The 19,782-nt window shown below is 44.3% G+C and overlaps 1 protein-coding gene across 4 annotated transcripts; it reads right to left on the bottom strand.

The window, feature by feature from the left end:
• Nucleotides 1-447: 447 nt before the first annotated feature.
• On the bottom strand, nucleotides 448-19,281 carry POPDC2 (popeye domain containing 2). Of its 4 annotated transcripts, XM_009200055.4 has the most exons (5): nucleotides 18,291-19,281; nucleotides 12,961-13,069; nucleotides 6,994-7,402; nucleotides 1,753-1,835; nucleotides 448-954 (listed from the first exon to the last, which is right to left on the bottom strand). In XM_009200055.4, exons 1-4 carry the CDS (start codon nucleotides 18,779-18,781, stop codon nucleotides 1,762-1,764), a joined length of 1,083 nt encoding a protein of 360 aa, XP_009198319.1. In that variant the 5' UTR covers nucleotides 18,782-19,281; the 3' UTR covers nucleotides 448-954; nucleotides 1,753-1,761. The 4 variants fall into 4 exon arrangements, with proteins under 4 accessions (XP_009198319.1, XP_009198316.1, XP_009198318.1 ...); XM_009200052.4 differs by lacking the exon at nucleotides 1,753-1,835 and having other exon boundaries at nucleotides 6,853-7,402; nucleotides 18,291-19,279; XM_009200054.4 differs by lacking the exon at nucleotides 1,753-1,835 and having other exon boundaries at nucleotides 18,291-19,276.
• Between the last annotated feature and the right edge of the window lie 501 nt (nucleotides 19,282-19,782).

The raw sequence follows: 19,782 nt of genomic DNA on the forward strand, positions 1-19,782 counted from the left end.
GAAACAACATGAGAAACCCTGAGTGAGAACCGCCTAGCTGAGCCCAGTCAGGCCCCACACTCATGGGCACAACAAATTATTAGGACTATTTTAAGTCACTATTTTAGGGATTGATATTACACAGCAATAGATAACTGAAATATTGTTGAAGTGTTTAAAGAAAAAGGAAAATAGAATATATTAAATTTATAAACCTACTTTAAGATGTTTAAGAAAACCTAATAAACTAAGTTTGTAGAAGTTCCTCTAAAAACTATTGTTTAATACTAGGTTCATCAATAGAAAAAGAGATATAAGTTAAATGTCACAGTCTAAGGGAAAACGAGGTTTTTAAATTTCGACTTCCATAAATTTGAATCTTAACTGAAAAATAAAAAATAATCACCAGTGAAAAGCTGGATCTTTGACTCCACTGATCCTTTCAGACAATGCAAAGAAACAACATAGGGAAAGGAATTGAGTGATTTATTGAGTGCTTACTTGGTGCCACGCCATGTGCTAGGTGCTTACCTAAATCAACTCATCGGATCCTCACAACAACCCTGTGAGGTGGGTTTCATTACCCCCACTGTTTACCGATGAGGCTCACAGAGGCCGTGCAACTTGCCCAAGATTCTGCAGCTGGTAAAGAATGGAATCTGCGCCTCTGCACTTCCAATGCCTGCTCCTGAAGGAAGGCTTGCGAGGGTGAATTTCTCAAAGTCACTCAAGGTCCTTAATACAGCGACAGTGTTGGCACCTTCTGTGTCCTCTCTCACCTTGCCTGTGAGCCTTCCAGTGGGTGGGGAAAGAGGCGTGCCTATCAGTGGCCATTCTGTGAACACAGAAGGGAGCTGTGCCGGCCACAGAGAAGATAGTCCAATGATCCTTAAAGTTCAGGCGTGTGGGTTGGAGCCAAAGGGGCCTGTCCCCTGGATATAACTGGAGAGTAGCTCTGGAGAGGAATTCTAGAAGCTGTGGAAAGAAAAAGAGGGAGGATTTTAGCACTATGTCTCTGGACCGTTTGTCTAACTTCAAAGGGTTCTTTTCAATTTTTTTCTTTTCCTCTATCAATTCCCAGTGTTTTAGCTGTACTCACTGCCTGACATGAGAGGGGCAGGTGTACCTTTGAATCATTTCGTACTAGAATATTAGGGCAAGTCAGCTTTGAAGTTATCTAGCCCAATCCTCTCCTATTGTAGAGATCAAGAGATCAACTTTTGTTGCTTCCTATGAACATTCTACAGAACTCTACTTCTTACCTAACCCTATCTAATTTAAAGAAAAAAACCAAAAGCCTGTATTGAATAATGGTAAGTTTCATAAGACTCCTGACTTTCATTTTTACAGAAAGATGGGTAGGAAAATGAGGCCTGTAAGGCAGAAGTGGAAATATGAGTTGGGAGCAGCCCCAGGCTGCTGTGATCCAGAGGGCAGGTGAGGACCTGCTGCCTCTAACTTACCTGACTGACAATGGAACCTGTGGCAGGTAGAGGTGGCACAACCCTCTAGAGACCACTGCTCTGGCCGTGTCACTTTCAAGAGCAAGTTTTCTGTGCCAGGACTCTTTCCAGTAGTTCTGTGAGAAAAGTGCTGTTTGCTAGCACTGACAGCTACCAAATACCTTACAGCTGCTTCTGAGGGGAAGAGCCTGATGACTCTAATCTGCCTCCTCCCAAACAGATGAAGGAGAGCAGACTGGGGTGTGACTTCGTTATTCAGAGGCTAAGGGGCTAGCACATGTTTTCTTTAGGCCTCCACTTTTTGCTGTACCTTTTGTTGTCAGGGGATTCTGCCAGCTGCCACCTTCCCTGAAAAGCCAAACTGAGGGAAATAAGAGGGAAAATCATCTATCTCTGATAAAAGAAAGAGAGAGAGAGAGAGAGACTGCTAAATAATTGTACATACAACAGAATCTTAAAATACGCTACACATTTAACTAGCGCTTCACAGCTTAAAAACTGCCTTTATGTATTTTATCACAATCGCTCCTCACAGCAACCCGGTAAGGTAGACAGAGACATCTTGGTCCTGTCCTTCAGATGAGGAACCTGCTCTTGATGGCAGGTGAATGGCAAGGCTAGAGTCCAGATCTTAGAACCACAGAATCCTAGAGTTAGAAGGTACTCTAACAGCAATAATCCAAGGCATCCTTTCCCCAGAGCGTGAATCACCTTATAAAATCTCTGAGATTTCTTTTGGCCCCTGCTTGAACTCTTCCAGTGATGAGTAACTCTCACTACCCATGAACAATCCAGTATCAATACTAAGCTAAAATCCTTTTTGTAACTTTCAGCCATTCAATTTCTGCCCACAAAAACTACACCAAATTAAGTCAAGTTCTAATTCACATTCTTTTTAAAATTTGAAGATATTACATTTGCCCTTTTCTTGCAGATTAAACATTTTCAGTTCTTTCAACTACTTATCACGTGATTACCTAGAACCATGCCTGAAATATATGGTAAATAGTAAATGTTTATCGAATCATTTCTCTGGCCCTTGGTACTATGTCCTGATCCTCCTGTCGAGGGGCTCCTTCCCTTACCTCGAGCGTCCTCCATTTTGTAATCTGTTCATCATTTGTTTATTTAAATAATAGGGAGAAAAGAAACAGTACAGTTTTCGCTTTCCAGGCCACAGAGTTTTCAGAACAATGTGAAACAAAATTAAAATCCTCCAGATGTCAGACATCTTTCAATTTAGTCTGTGATAATGGATTCATTATTTCACTCAACGGACTACATCGGAGCTGCATTTCTAGAAGATAAATCCTTCATTCACTGAGCATCTCCTATAAGTAAGACACAGAATGGATTCCTGTGGAGAGTGGCCATAGAATTAAACAGAAAAATTCTAGTGAAGGCAGTGATAATTTGGGGTCTGACTGGAAGACCCTGCATGAATACATTATCCTGCAGCATAATTTTGACTGTTAAGAGAAGCAGCACCCATTTTTTTGTTCAATTTTGGGTACCACCAGACTAAAACACATATGTGTCTTCAACAAGGAGTTCAAGAGGAAACTTTGGCTATTTTCAGTTGGTCTTAATTTGGATTGGTGTGAGAGACAAGCGCTGGTATCAATGTAATGAGACTGTGTCATCCCTAATGATGCAGAATTCAGCCAGCTTCATGCCTCTCATATAAGTGCTGTGATGGGATGAATAGCAATGAGCTTAAAATTTTGATAACTAAAGAGCCAGGAAATAGATAGTGAATGGTGCCGTACTTTGTGAAAGAAACAACAGTAAATTGCTCCCAATCATGAGGGAATAGGCCTATTAGTTACAGTAATAACCCTACAGCAAGTTTGATGGTAAATAAGTAAAACCAAACATTCAAAACACAATTCCAGAAAAAGAACTGAGGCTAAATTATCCCATTATTACAGACTACATTGAAAACTGTCAGAAGTTTGGCTAATTTGATCATGTTTTCAAGTTGTTCTGAAAACCTCTATGGCCTAAAAAGTAAACAACATAATTTTCTTTTCTCTCTATTGCTTAAACAAAGAAACATGAAAAACCTATTCTCTCCATATTGCAAATTCCGGTATTTTAGAAAGTGAGCCTCATCAGCAGTTTTCTCATCTTGAGTTTTAGAAAAGGTTGAATTTGGAAAGAGGCATGTATGTATTAAGGGTTGAGGGCTTGGGGAGTGAGTTGTGATCTCCTCTCACATAAAATATCTGCACTGTAGCCCGGGCGCGGAGGCTCACGCCTGTAATCCCAGCACTTTGGGAGGCCGAGGCAGGCGGATCACCAGGTCAGGAGATGGAGACGGTGAAACCCTGTCTCTACCAAAAATACCAAAAACATTAGCCGGGCGTGGCGGCAGGCGCCTGTAGTCTCAGCTACTCCGGAGGCTGAGGCAGGAGAATGGCGTGAACCCGGAAGGCAGAAGCTTTCCCACAAGCGCCCTGCTGGCCTGGGGAGACAGAAACAAGGAACTGTCTCAAAGAGAGAGAGAGAGAGAGAGAGAGAGAGAGAGAGAGAGAGAGAATGAAAAAAATCTTCACTGCAATCACATGGTAAGTGATAGATTCTTCTGGCTCCCTAGAATGGAGGACTTCTGAAAGTGAAGCAAGACCACACACGAGATTGGGGAGAGTCTAAAAGGTGGCAGAGAGAAACTGTAGTGAGAAACACATGAGAGCTCTTGCTGAAGACACTCAAGATCCTGGGCTGGAGTGTCTACTGAACTGCGGTCTGACTGCTCCTCTTCTCTTCCTTTGAAAAACTTATCCTTGCCTTCTCAGATAAATCCAAGAGGGTTCCTGGGGACAGCTGGTCCAACACGCTCAAACGAAGAAAGTAAGGTTTAGAGAGGTTGTATGGTTTGCAAAAAAGTCACGTATTTGATTAGTAGCAAAGCCAGACATAGAAGCCAGGACTTTGGATTCCCAGTCCTGGTCTCTTTCTCATTTACCGTGCTGTCTGCCTCCTGATGTTTGAAAAATATTCCTGAAGTTGGGGATTTTACACCTTCACTTGAATGGTTTTCTTTTCTTTTCTTTTCTTTTTTTTTTTTTTTTTTTTTTTTTTTTTTTTTGAGGCGGGTCTCACTCATCGCCAGGCTGGAGTGCAGTGGCGGATCTCAGCTCACTGGAAGCTCTGCCTCCTGGGTTCACGCCATTCTCCTGCCTCAGCTTCCTGAGTAGCTGGGACTACAGGCGCCCGCCACCTCGCCCAGCTAATTTTTTTGTATTTTTAGTAGAGACGTGGTTTCACCGTGTTAGCCAGGATGGTCTTGATCTCCTGACCTCGTGAACTGCCCACCTCGGCCTCCCAAAGTGCTGAGATTACAGGCTTGAGCCACCGCGCCCGGCCGTATGGTTTTCTTTATAGGCAGAGGGAAAAGTACTGATCTTTGGAAGAGTTAGGATTAAAAACTAATAAGATGGGGGTACAGGGTGTTTAGGAGGAAGAATACATAGAGCAAGGCAAAAAAAGTGGGAAAGAAAAAAGGAGGTAATAGGAGAGATAAATATATGAACAATAAAATGGAAGAAAACAAGAGACAACTGAAGAGGGAGAAATAAACTGAGAAGACGGAAGAAAACGGACACTTAAGAGCAGCAAACTGGCCAGGTAAGCTGGCTCATGCCTGTAATCCTAGCACTTTGGGAGACCAAGGCAGGAGGATCATTTGAGCCCAGGAGTTCGAGAACAACCTGGGCAACATGGGGAGACCTTGTCTCTACAAAAAACATTTCAAAATTAAACATTATCCAGGCACAGTGACATGTGCCTGTAATCCCTGTTACTTGGGAGGCTGAGGTGGGAGGATCACTTGAACTTTTGGAGGTAGAGGCTGCAGTGAGCTGACATCGTGCCACTGCACTTCATCCTGAGTAACAGAGTGAGACCCTGTCTCAAGAAAGGAAAGGAAAAAAAAAACAACAACAAAACAGCAAATGGAGACAATCAAGGAATCAAGGACTAAGAAGAAATTGGAGAAGAAAGAAGAGAAAAATAGAACCAAGGAAAGAGAAGAAAACCAGGAAGAACAACATGAGAAAACAGAGCTGCTGTGAGTCCAAGAGAGAGTGTATAGGTGGATGGGCAAGTTGGACCAAGAGGGATCCACAGGTCATAAGGAGCATGCGTGGATGCAGGATGAATGAGTAGGAAGGCGAACAGCTGCACAGAGGGAAAGGAGTGATCAGAGTGGCCAATACACACTTGGAGGAACTCAACAAAGTGATCTGGAGTGTTAGACTGATCCTTGGAATTACCTCAGAATCAGCTGAACTATGGTTCTAAGGACACTGGTAACACAGGAGATTGTAAATTCCATATCTACAAAACCAAATCTCTAACCTTTCATCAGTCACCTCCGGGCCCTCTTTCATCGTTTATATAACCTGTTTTTCAGAAGAGACAAACATTCACTCATTCATTTCATGTACTCTGGAGACCTTCCTCACTGGGCTAATTTTTATTGGTGCTTTCTAAAGAACAGTGGGAAGCGCCTTCCAAATTGGAACAATGGGATTTTCCTCAGGAAATTCAGGCCTACATCATGGTTGGGTGGAGTTACAGAAAAAAACGTCACAGCATTGTGAGGGGGCCGGGGGAACATGAGAGCAATTTCCCAGAACCACTGGGCACAGACTTTCTTGTGGACTCTCTGGGGAGGGAAATTCTGTGAGGGAAATCCTGCACGCACCGTGAGGCCCTCCAGGATTTATACACATCCTACCTCCCACAGGTGTGGGTGACGGGAAAGCCAGGCTGCCATATACCCATCTGATCATAGTAACATTTATTCATAGCAGTATCGAGTCCTCTGTCTGTGTGATCAACAAACACATTCTTCACTGGGTGAGAGGAAAGCAAGATGAGGACATTTTCCTCCCTGAGCTATTAGCCCATAATCACAATTCTCTTTAAAATATGCAATTTTAATAGAGATGCCTGCCCAGTCTAGGCTAAATAACAACTGCTTTCCAGGATGGGCTCTATACCAGGAAAGACAAGCAATCAGAATTAGAACCCTGCCACATTCTTTTTCTTTTGAAATGCATGCCACAAATAAAAGCCCCTTTAACTCCAGCTGTGGCCTCAGCTATTAGAACAAACTTGCAAAAATGCTTAGCAATCTACCTTCCTGGCTCAACATATCAACCAGCCCACTTTCCAAAATGCAATCACAGTTAATAATGAATGAGTTTTTAAAATCCCTTCATGCCTTGCATGCACCCGGAGTGAGTTGCTATCTGCAAAGTTGGGTTAATGCCACTTTCTGTGAGTCCTCTAAGAGGAGATATTCCACAAATGATTTTTTTTTTTTTTTTTTTGCCCTAACAAGCTGAGTTAAGGCCAGCTGTTGACGGGAATGTGCGGCAGCTGCCTTCTGAGTACTTACATAGGATCCTGAGCCGGTGGCTGTGCCCATGTTAGTTCTCCCTTCACCTCATGTACTCCCCATCACTCCTATAATCCATAAATGATTCTGATCCTGACACCTCCTCAAAATCCTCCAGCACCAGACTGGTGGAGTCCTCACCCAGGATGCCGCTGTCTGGCCTGGACAACCTGGCCCGGGAAGGAGGTGCAGGAAAGTTGGTGGCAGCTGGAGGGGGAGAACAAGGAGGTGTTTGCTGGAGAGAGGTTGGTGTGGCCTGAGGAGGGGACGCAGCTGGCTCACAGGCTTCCTCATCACCCTTCTCGGACTCTGGTCCTGCATCTGCAGCAGTGGGACCTAGGACATGGTAGAGGCTGGGAAGGCGGATGTCAAAGCGCAGCCCAAACTTAGCAAAGAGCTTGTCATTAAGAGTGTAGAGCTTCTCTGAGATGTCATAACCCAGCAGAGCCGAGAAGAGGCAGGAGATGTATCGCTCTTTGGTCAGAAGAAGATGGAGACTTTTCCGGGGCCAGGAAATGTAGCTACATGAGGTCTCAGCAGTCAGAGTGACCTGAGAGGGGTCAGAAGCAGACAGTAAAGGTTTAAACTAGAAAATGTGTCCATGCTGAGCACAGAGACCATACAGTCACTTGGAAAATAGCTGTACTTGTACTGAAGAAGCTGTGTGGGAGTACCCCTCTATGACCTTGCCTGGAGGAGGTCTAGTAGATGACTTTCACTTGTGTGCACTGATATGGGGGTGTCTAGTATCAGGAGCCCTGGGATCAGCCATTCACTCACTCACCCATCACTTCCTGGAGCCTCAGGTTCCTCACCCATTTTCCTCAGCTCCAATTCTGTGGTTCCATGGCTAATGGTACTAGTGACTGCAGAAGGTTCTGAGTCTTATGATTTTGAGATAGAGAAAGAAAGGGCCTTCTGGTGCTCTGAAGAGTGGTTGAAATGCTGACAACTATTCATGTTAAGACTGAGGAAGGATAAAATATTGGGGTAGGGACACAAAAAGAGCTGGAAAGTTCAGTTTGAGAAAAAGCTTCTGATGAGGTATGCCAAGCTACATCATGTGGATGAAGCATGGGCCTGGGATTTGGGTCCATGAAATTGCTTTTAACTTGGCCACTTCAAGTAACCAAAAGGATCTGATGACTGAAATCAGAAAAAAGGGCGTAGAGGAAGACAAACTCTAAAGGACAGAAAATCAAAGGGCACCCCATTCTCCATTTGTTTATTCATCTAGGAATTTCTGAGCACTCATTATGTGCCCATGATGCAAAGCTAAATTACATTTGCATGGGAAATAAACAATAACGTGTGCCTGGCATGCAGCAGATGCGTGATAAATCCTTGTTACAATAATGATGAGTGGTAAAGCTGGGGTTAAAATGGAAACATGCTTAGGACAGTGCAGGAAAAGGTGCAGAATCACACAATTTTTAATAATCTAATTGACCCTAATACTTTGGGCTGGCAGAGTTCATGATGTATTTTTGTGGATGGAGACAGTGGAAATGATGATAATGATGTTAGCAGCTAACATTTGTCAAGAGGTGCCAGGCATTGTGTTAAGTAGTTTATATGAATTGTCAAATTGAAGGTAGGTTAGCTTTCCAAACATTCTTTATTAGAGATTATATATAATCCTTTTCATTCCTGCATTGCCTACCAGATCTCCCACTAACCTCCTCTTCCTTCCTTTCTGCTATACCCCTCCCCCACATCCTTTATTCATTTCTTCCTCTCAACTTTTCCCCACTAATTGTTAGCGCTGCAATCAGGACGTAAACTACGTTATCGAGGCCAGAAGTGGTTTCATGTTTCAACTTTACCTCTATCAGTTGTATGATGTCAGATAAATTACTTAATCTCTCTTGCCTCATGAGAAATAATTCTGAAAATAATACAATCTGTCCATGACTAATAGTTCAGCAAACAGTCGTCACAATCTGCCATAGCCTATACCTTAGATGTACTTATGAACAATTCCCAAACAAGAAATGAGTACCAAATATGAAGCAGGTGTGTTTGAGCAAGAGCTAAGCTGAATGTAAATAATGTCCTTAAAGCCAACACAAAGACTGTGAACCTTCTAAGAAATATGCTGTTACTTCTTCCATCTTAAAATAAAACAAAACTGTACAAATAAAAATTCTTTTTCTTGACCTCATTTCCCTGACTAGCTATCACTCCACTAATTTGCTTCCCTTTTTAGCAAAGCTCATAAAGAAAAAAAAACCTGTTTATACTTACTGTCTCCAATTCCTCTCTTCTCACTCTCTTAAACCGATAAGACTTTGTCCCTAGCAGTCCACAAAGACTGTTCCTGTTAAGGTCACCAATGACCTCTAAGCTGCTGAGTCTGATGGTCACTTTTCATGGCATCCATCAATTTCCCCCTCCTCTTTAATACACCTTCTTTTCTTGGTTGCCAGGATGCCATACACTCCTGGTCCAATCTCATGATTGTTCCTTTTCAAGTTCCTTTGCTGCTTTCTCCTTTTCTCTCCAACTTCTTACCACTAAAGTGTCCCAGGACTCCCCTCTTGAACCATTCCCTCTTCCATCCACACTCACTCACTTGGTGAGCTCATCCTATCCAATGGCTTTAAATATCATCTGTATACAACCAACTCCCAAATTTATATCTCAGGCCCAGATCTCATTCCTGAATTCCAGACTTAAATATCCAGTTGCCTATGTAGCATCTCCATCCAAATGTCCACAGATCATCAAACACTGAACTTCCTAGTCCCCCGAAAGCAGCTGTACCTGCAGCTTTCTTTATCTCAGATGACAGCAACACCACCCGTCCAGTTGCTCAGGCCAAAAGCCTTAGAGTCTTCCTTGATCTTCTCTTTCTCTCACATACTATATCCAACCCTTTAGAAAATCCTTTTGGCTGTATCAAGACAATATATGCTATGGCCCTACATAATCTTGCTACCTCATCACCTCTCCAACTTTCTGTCCTGCTATTCCCTCCCCTTCCTCTCTCCATTCCAGGTCCACTGTCCTCCTTTCTGTGAGTCAAACACCACTGGCCCCACCTCAGGGCCTTTGCACTGGCTCTTTCCTCTGTCTGATATGCTTTTCCCAGATATTCACAGACCTCACCTGTCACCTCTCTCAGGTTTTTGCTCAAATGTTACCTGCTTAACAAGGATTTCCATGACCACCCTATTTAAAATTGCAACCATATCTCCCTTATACTACTCTAGGGTTTCTTTTTTTTTAACTAGCAGTTATTGTCCTCTAACATATTATATAATTTACTTATTCATTATGCCTATGGCTTTTTGACTCCCTTATGAGAATGTAAATTTCATGAGGTGAGGGATCTTCATCTGTTCTGTTCACTGATATATTTCAAGCCCTTTTAACAGTGCCTGGTACATACTAAGTTTTCAATAAATATAACTGAAGTGAATAAACGAATCAAGGGAAGACAGCCAATGTTGTATATTGCAAAACAACCTAATGTCACTTTCCTCCCCTCCTCTCCCCACTGGAGACGAAGTCTTGCTCTGTCACCCAGGCTGGAATACAGTGGCGTGATCTCGGCTCACTGCAATCTCCAGTTCCTGGGTTCAAGCAATTCTCCTGCCTCAGCCTCTCAAGTAGCTGGGATTATAGGCACCTGCCACTGTGCCTGGCTGATTTTTGTATTTTTAGTAGAGATGGGGTTTCACCATGTTGGCCAGGATGGTTGAATGAAGTAAATGAGATAACCTATGTAAATAGGGCTTAAGTCCAGTAAGATAGGATGCAAATTAGAAAAACAGTGATGATGTCTGTGTGATCCCTCCTGTGCTGTGTTCTCGGTGACTAATGAGTGTCACAGTGCTGAACACACAATGCATTCTGACTTAATTGAATTGTTGAGAGGTGTGGTGGAATGCTGATTGATTTGTATTAAGTACAATGTGAATTGTAATTTAGGCTGTCACTGTGGATTGCTCTCAGTCAACAAAGACTATGTAATTGCAAAAGGCAAGGACAGGATGAACTCTAACTTAAGATAACACTTGACATTTGCAAAGAGGAAATGGGACTTTACACAGCCAATAGCAAATGTGTGGCTCTCATTGGTCCCAAAGGAGGTGCACACTAAAAATATAAATGGAGGAATATGACCGCACCTACATTCCAGGCTGAGAGGCCATGTGGGGTTACAGCCCTTCCTCTTGAGCGTAACTTAGGGGAGGACACCCGGCTTACCTACCACCTGTTCCTCCGTGTCAGTGTCAGAAAGAGCCCCGGTCCAGCTGGCTCACGTCCTGACTCAGCCCTCCTAGAGGTTCTCATGTGCCTGAGAGAGTTCCTGAAGAAGGTTTCTGGGCTAGCTAGAGAGGGTGTGTGGAGGGAGGTCAGGGTAGGAACATGATGGAAGTGGATCTGCGGCTGTGTGCCCTGGCAGTGGGATCAGGACTGCCTCTCAGGCTCCATTATTATCACAGAGCTAAGTGTCAGGGTGGGGGCGGAAGCAGGCCCTGCCAGGTAGCAATGCCTGTGTGTGTCTGTTCCGGGGTTGGCTCATATGTTGGTTTGAGGGACTCCCTGATAAAAGTAGTAGGAGACACATGGAACCCAGTGTTTCCAGTTCCAGCAAACTATCCAGGCAGGGGAGTCCTTAAAGGGGTGAGTGAGTGTGTGTGCGTGTGTGTGCATGCGTGTGTGTGTGTGTGCATGTGTGTGTAAACTCCACTCTTCTGGTGACCCTCCCATTTTAATAAAGAACAGAAATGGTAGATCCAGGCAACTTGGCTTTGTCACTTTCTAGCTGAAGACCCTGGGCAAATTACTTGATGTTTTTGGGCATTAGTTTCCTCAGTTGTTAAATGGGGTAATAATCATATTCAACCCATAGAGTTGTTGTGAGAACCAATGAGGCAATATGATATGTAGTGCCTGCCACATGCTAGCCATTCAATAAGTGAGAGCTAAAGAGAAAGTGACCAAAGCCTGAGGGATTGGCAGAGATAAGAAGAGTAGGGGCCAGGCAGCCAGGCACCTGCATTGAAGCATGTATGTGAATGCCCCATGGAGTCCTCTGGGACATCAGCTGCCCAGTGGCAAACCAGTTCAGCAATTTTTTTTTTTTTGAGACAGAGTCTTGTTCTGTCACCCAGGTTGGAGTGCAGTGGTGAAATCTCAGCTCACTGCAAGCTCCGCCTCCCGGGTTCACGCCATTCTCCTGCCTCAGCCTCCCGAGTAGCTGGGACTACAGGCACCCACCACCACGCCCAGCTATTTTTTTGTATTTTTAGTAGAGATGGGGTTTTATTGTGTTAGCCAGGATGGTCTCGATCTCCTGACCTCGTGATCCTCCCGTCTCAGCCTCCCAAAGTGCTGGGATTACAAGTGTGAGCCACCACGCCCAGCCAGCAATTCTTTACTGAACAGCTGCTGTGCTCCAGGTACTTTCCTTTAGAGTCTGGGAACAGAGAAGGAAAAGCCTAGATTTTTACTTCAAGGAGTTCACGGTACAGAAGACAGAAAGGAGACCAGATTATTAGAACAGAGAGCAAGATGTGCACCAGTTAGCATAAGTAAAAGGACTAGAACAGGCACACCGGAGCACTAGGCTGTGGGGTGGATGTTGGTGAGGTCAATTCGGGCAGTTTTCACAGAGGAAGTGAGGTGCTGTGGTCTCATCTAGAAAGGGAAATCCATTTCAGAGGGGAGAGTAGGGGCCAAGGCACAGAGATGCAAAACAATGTGATGTATTTAGGTAAGGACTAGTGGTTCAGCATGGCTAGTATGAGCAAAAAATATGAAGGAGGGAGAGCTGGGAATGTGGCTAGAGAGCACTAAAAGGGTTAAGTTACCCTGTAAGGAGTGTGGGTTTTTATCTTGTGGCACTAGGGTCTTCCAGAAGAGTTTAAGCATTCAAGTAACATGGTCTACCCAGGGGCCAGTATCTTCCTACCCTGCCTCACCTATGGCTAGGAGCCCAGGAACTCTTTTCACAGAGGAAGAGTGCCCCGGCCTGTAGCTTTACACTGGCAGTGGTGCAAAGGGCAGATGTGAGAGGGGAAACATGGAGGCACGGATACTGCTGGGCTACAGTGGGACGGGGCGAGGCGGTGCTGCCACGGGGCTCCCTGTTACCTGGAACACCCCCTCCTCAGAAGGCTGTAGTGATTCCCACTCAGGAGAGTCCATGAACTGGTATGGAAAGATGTAGTGCAGAAACTGCCCATCCTGGCTCACACGAACCCTGGCAAGGGAAGAGAAGAGATCATGTGGGAAAAGGAAAATGGCTCTCCAAGTCATCTATTCTGAAGTTAGGTGTCGCTGATTAACACGAATCTTCCTGTAGAAATACTTTGCCTAAAGCATGGCAAAACCCAAAGCTAGACTAGCCAGCCTAGTTACTGCATGCAAATAGTTCAGAAATGGAACCCATTGAGACTTCCTGAACCCTCATTTTCCTCCTCCTTCTCCTTACTGGTGGTTCTCAATTTCAGGCTGCAGAGTAGAAGCCCCAGGGAAGCTTTTAAAAAAGCACCTAGGCTTGGGCCTTATCCCAGAGCAATGAAACAAGAATCTCTCTAGGTAGGATCTGGATATTATTAGTATTTACATCTCCCCAGTGATTCTAATGTGTAGCCAGGATGGAAACTACTGCTCAAGAACTCTGCTGCTGGCCCGGTGTAGTGGCTCACACCTGTAATCCCAGCACTTTGGGAGGCCGAGGCAGGTGGATTACCTGAGGTCAGGAGTTCGAGACCAGCCTGGCCAAGATGGTGAAACCCCATCTCTACTAAAAGTACAAAAATTAGCCAGGCATGGTGGTGAGTGTCTGCAATCCCAGCTACTTAGGAGGCTGAGGCAGGAGAATCACTTGAACTCGGGGGCAGAGGTGGCAGTGAGCCGAGATCACACCACTGCACTCCAGCCTGGGCAAAAGAGCAAAATTATGTCTCAAAAAAAGAGAAAAGAACGCTGCTGCCTATTTAAGTTTACATTTACACTAATTAAAATTAAATAAAATTAAAAATTCAGTTCCTTACCTAATTACATTATAGGTGCTCAACAGCCACATATGGCCTGTGACTACCATGTTGTACAACACAGATCTAGAACATTTCCGTCATCACAGAAAGCTCTGTTGGATGCCACTGCCCCACAGATTCTCCTTTCTTCCTTCCCATTAGCTACGTGAAGATCCATGCTTACATTTAACCACTTTGTAGACTTTGAAGGAAGTGGCAAGTCCAGTATATGCCAGACTCTGCTAGACACTTTACCAGTGTTCTCTTATATAATGTTCACAACACCTCAAGGTAGATTATTCATTTCTGTATTTTATAGCTAAGGAAACTGGTGCTTAGAAGGGTTGAGTGGCGAGCTTAAGTTTACATAGCGATCAAGTGGCAGAACCAAAATTCTATGTTCTTGGCACAACACTGTGTTGCCACCCTATTACTAGAGCTTTGGGTAGATGGTAGTGGACTCTCCCAGCATGATCCCTTCCCTGACCTCTCTAACCACAGGGGACAATAATAGCTTGTTTCTTTAGACAATGAGATCCTACGCACCCTATCCAGTTGATGGTCCTAGGGTGAACACCTAACTTAAGCTGAGCCAATCAAACTCCTTCCCTGCGAATTTGGAAATGGAATTGAATGTAAATCATGCCTTGGATGGGGACAATTATCAGACATTAACAAAACTAACATACTCCTCCCTGAAGGAACTAAAAAAAATTTTTTTTTGACACATAACTCAGACTTTGAAGAGCATGGGTCCCAACTGGCTATAGAGAAAATAGACTTGAAATCACATAAAATGTCCTAGTAGGACACGTTCTTGTTTCTAGTACTACCTGAGGCTCAGGTGCATGTCTTTCCTTGAGTTTCATGAGAAATCCTTGTATCTTTTTAAATAAAGACCTTTCCAGCCCCCACACCCTTCTGCTGGCTAGAGTGGGTTTCTGTCTGCAGCCAGAAATCCTAATTAATATATTCACTTTAATTTTATGAATATTCTTATTCCACACTACCAACAGGTTAAACAATTGCTCTTGACTGGCCCATGACCCCAGGCTTGGTTTCACAACTTATGGGGTTAGGAGCCTTACTATTGCTGCTTGCTGCCTTTGTACGCTTGTGGCTGTATGACGATGCCTGAGGACAGGGAATGTATTTCAGATGTGATGCCACATCTGGAAAAAGATTAGAATCCAGTATGGGCTTTATCCTTCCCTCTCAACCACTGCCCAGAAAACTTAAGAGTTCCATCTTTAACCTCTCTTCTAAAGTGAGTTATATCGGACAATGGGGTGCCTCTATTAGGCAAAGGGGGAAGATGAAAAAGATCTCTAAGGTACACCTTGTTCATTTGGTGGAGATATCCCTCCATTATTTCTGGAGATTTATTGGCTAAACAGACATTCATGGAGCATCTCCCATGTTCCTGGAGATCTGGGAATGCAGAGATGGACACAATCTGGTCTTTGTCTTTGAGGATTTCACAATTTAGTGGAAGTCACAGGCACATAAATAACTGACTGTAAGTCAATGTGATAGGTGCTATTGTGGAACAGTAACAAAGGATGGAGAGAGATTGGTTCTCTTTGGGCAGCAGACTTCTTGAAGGAGATGACAGTTGAACTGAATTTTGAGGGATGCAAAGGGTATTGAGAAGCAGATAAACATGGGGATGAACAAAGACCTGGGAAATCCAGTGTGGCAGTCTGTTCTCCAGTAGCTGCTTTCTTCTCTTCCTTAATGGTGCTAGATTTTAACTGGACACATGACTGCAGAGCAAAAATCAACATTTCTCTACTTCCCTGACTGCTAGGCATAGGCATGTGATAAGTCCTGGCCAATGGGATATCAGCACTCCTGAGCCTTCCTTTCAATGAATGCCTAGGTATATATGCGTGTGTACAAATTACCAAAGATCATGACCAATTAAAAAACGATTGCACTTATTATCTGACAACCTAAAACTGGAAGACAGGAACACTCTGAATAAATATGTATGGAAGGGGGAAAACAAGGAAAGAAGGAAACAAGAAAGGAAGGATGAATAAATCAACAAAGGAAACCAAGGAACAAACACACTTGTGTCACAATAAAAGGGGATCAAAACCTCAGTGAAAAGCTTCCCTAGGAAAGGAAGACAGCAGAAGAGAATGGTGCTGCTGCAGCACCTGTCAGATCCTTAGGCGATTTCAGCCACCCAGGCAAGCCACCAAAGAGTGATGACTATAGAGTGTAGATAGTGTCTAATGGTCTTCATGGCTCGCTGAAGCCATTTTAATTGGAATGCTGTGCCCTTTATCATCTGTCTCTTCTTCCTTCTTGATCTACTGGATGATGGATGATCTTCTCCTATATGAATAGCTTAGATAGTTAGTTGCCTGCTCAGGGGGTTGTATATATGGAAGTTTGTGTTTTGAATTTTATATGAGAGAAACTGTCTAAGTTAAGCTCTGCTTAACAGGGAGACAGACTTTGAGGAAGTCACTTTGCCTCTCTGAGTTTTGAAAGAGATTGGTTTAGATTGGTTTCCTTTATTAAAATAAAACAAAATGACTTCTGAAGTTTGAGTGAAGGACTCTAGAGAACAGTGTGCATGTGAGATCAGGAAGTCTGCACAAGAGTCCCCACCTCCTGGCACAAAGTTCTTGTCTGCTGCTTTGAGATGTTTGCTCCCTTACTGCAACCAGCCCAGGGTTCAGCGATTCTCCTTTAAAACTAGAGCCCAGTCATAGACTAGAAGCCTTTTCCCCTATGTCCAACTCAGCAAAGCTGAGACAGGGTGACATTGAAAGATAACAAAACTCTTACTCCAAACCTTGAAAGGCAAGAAAAAAAATCAAAATTGTCTAATTTCTGACTCGGCCTTTTGATGCTAAGTATACCAGGAAAAGCTACACCAAGGGCAAGCCCCCCTCTCCCCTTCACTGGGAAGTGATCTTATACAAGTCCACAGTAAATCTGTCCTACCTGAACTCTACAGTAACCCTACATGCTTCCAGCAAATGAGCACCCTACACTGGAGGAAGCACTTCTGCTGGTCTCAATTTCCTCCTTTGAACAGACGAGTTACAACGTCATGGGTCTCATGAATGAGCAAGTTCCCTAAATTGTCTTTAAGCATGGAACTATAGGTTCAAACATTTTGGCAATAGTTATATGTATTTGTATTTACACTTATATTTGTTTAGAAATAATCACATTGGTTTACACTATCAGTTCACCAATAAATGAAATGAAATGTACCCCCACAAAATGTCTCCCCTCATAGTTCATTCAACCCAGGACCTCTGAGTTCAAACAAAATCAAAACATATATACATGATATTTCAGGTTCTATAAATGAATACATAAACGTGTATTATTACTATTAGTGGTAGTTGTAGTACAATTAGCATCATTGTCAAACGTTTTTCCCCCATTGTGTGGTTGGCAGTATTATCTGGATTCGATTTGTTTTTTCTTGGAATTGGAGCCTTCTAATTGCCATCTTACCTTTTCTACCACATTCTCCTGGTCTCAAGAAAGCTGGTGGAGTGGGGGTTGTGGGGCTCAAGAGCCACTAGGGCAGTATCAAAAAAATCCACAATTACCTACTAAGTGTGTAGCACAGAGCCCCGTGATATTTTCTCAGAAGATATCCGTGCCCAACATTCACATCCAGGTTGACTGGGCATACACTGATCCTGACTAAGACCATCTCTGCCCATATCCGACTGTCAGCCTTCTCCAAAAGAGGCGGTGCTTCCACACAAGCCTTAATGAGATCAGCATAAGCATCACTTCTCTTCTCCCATTGTTAGGCCATCAGATTAACAGTACTGTACTTGACTTCTTAGTTTGCAAGAGCCTCAATAGAACAACTGGAAATGGAAAGGTGGGCAAGGGGTATTCACTCTCCCTACCTGGCTGCATACAGGTACCCCAAACACAAGTGGGGCTGTTTCCTCGATGCCTTGGCAGGGAACAGGGATTATGAGAACCACCCCCCTTCCCTGATCTCCCATTTCTAGCATTGTTCCCTGAATATAGTTGGTACTTAGCAAATGTTGAATTTGAATAAGGAACAGATTAACCTTACTGAAATGTTAGTTTTTCAAAGCTTACAGAGATACTGCTGCAGCTTAGGCATGACACACTGATATGTGTGTGGTGGTGGTAGAGGGGTTCTTTAAGGCCCAGGCGCAAGACACACACACTGCACACCTTCCAGCAGCAAGGGCGCACACAACCATTCTTGCCAACCAAGATGCCTCACCAACTGGTTCCTTCTTGGAAAATGCCAAGAAAGAGGAAGCAACCCCACTCTTAGAAAAATCTATTTTGGTTTGTTTGACTTGTCACATCCTTCCCTCAATGGAATGGGACATGAAATGGAAAGGGACACACTAGGAAATGAGAAGTGTGGGCGGGGGAAAGAAATTCTGGGCAATAGACAGAGTAGCTTACCGGCCAGAGAGCAGCAGGGACAGGCGGTTGATGGGTGTCTCACCCTCCACGGCATAGGTCTGTTCAGTGGCCAGAGTTAAGACCTGCTTCTCGCAGCAGTGAACAATCTCCTTGTATGTTTGTAGGGGCACCTGCAGGGGCAGGCACAGCGTCTTGTAGAGGAGGTCAAACTCCTCAGCGAGGGTGTCCTCACGCAGGCGGTATACCAGGTGTGCCAGCTGGAGCAGGCAGAACACAGCTAGCAGGAAGCTCCAAAGAACAATGTCCAGGCCACAGGCACTGAACCAGCCCCACAGCACACAGCACAGGTAACCTGCACTCAGGAAGCCAAAAAAATAGAAGCATCCATACACCCCACTGCCCCCCATGAAGCCCAGGAGTAAGAGGCAGTTGGCTAAATGGTAGACAGCCCCTTCCACATCCTGCTTCCAGCTAATGCACGCTGAAGCCTGCAAGAGAAGCTGGCCCGCTCTGCTGCTGTTGGCGCTCATCTTTGGGGCCTCTCAAAGCCTCACTGGGCTCTAATACGTCCTCACATAGGAAATTCAGAAAATGAATGAATCCGTCCGTTCAGGGTTCTTCTCACCTCCAGCTTCTCGCCACCAACTCCACCTTTCCTAGAAGGAATGCTTCCAGTGGCTTTGGGAAGGAGTGATGGAACATAGTATACTTCATGGAGAATTTAAAAATCTCTCTCTCTCTCTCTCTCCTCTCCCCCAACCTCTCCCCCTCCCCGCCCCCCCACCCCCGCCTCAGCAAGGCTCTGGCTCTCCCTGCAGAGCTCTGGCAAACTTCCTTGGTTCCAGGTTTCTTGGGACAGTCTTCAAATTTGGTTCTTAGCAGAAAAACCTAAATAGTCCCCAGGGAAAGTAGCACTACAGGACCGAAAAGCCCAGCAGTGTGGGATGACGCGGCCACATCCTGCTCTCTGTTTTTCCCAAGCAGAATGAGGAGAGCCAGCATGGGAGGCACACTTGTGTTCCATTTGGAATGTGTTCTCTCTTGGCACCGGAAGAAAGGGTGACCCCAGATGGATACCATGTTTGGAATTGGAATCCAAGAGGTACTGGCAGTGAGAAAAAACAGGCCAGGCACAGACAGCCTGGCAGAGCACTTAACATACCTCCCAGAGGACGAGATAAGACCTCAGGGTGAGAGAGGCAGACAAGGAGAGAGAAAGGAAAAGTGAGCACAGAATTCACCTCAACGCTTCAGGTAGGAAACTGTCCCCAGCTCCCTGTGGGGAGAGCCAGACAGTGCTCCTGAGTGAGGACACATCAGAGTAGGAAAGTGTGGGACTATTATCAGAAAAAGTCCTAACAGTGAAAGCTGGGAAAACCCCTGAAGGCCTTTATTAAGTCACACTGCAAGTATCATTACATATTTATTTGACATCCATTTAGCAAAAGTAGCTATGTAAAGCGGCTTTTTGAATTCTAAGCTGGCTTTCCCCTGCATATATCTGGATCTGGTAATAGTAAACAAATAATAA

Source organism: Papio anubis, chromosome 2 (genome assembly GCF_008728515.1).
Source record: "Papio anubis isolate 15944 chromosome 2, Panubis1.0, whole genome shotgun sequence".
NCBI lineage: Eukaryota > Metazoa > Chordata > Mammalia > Primates > Cercopithecidae > Papio > Papio anubis.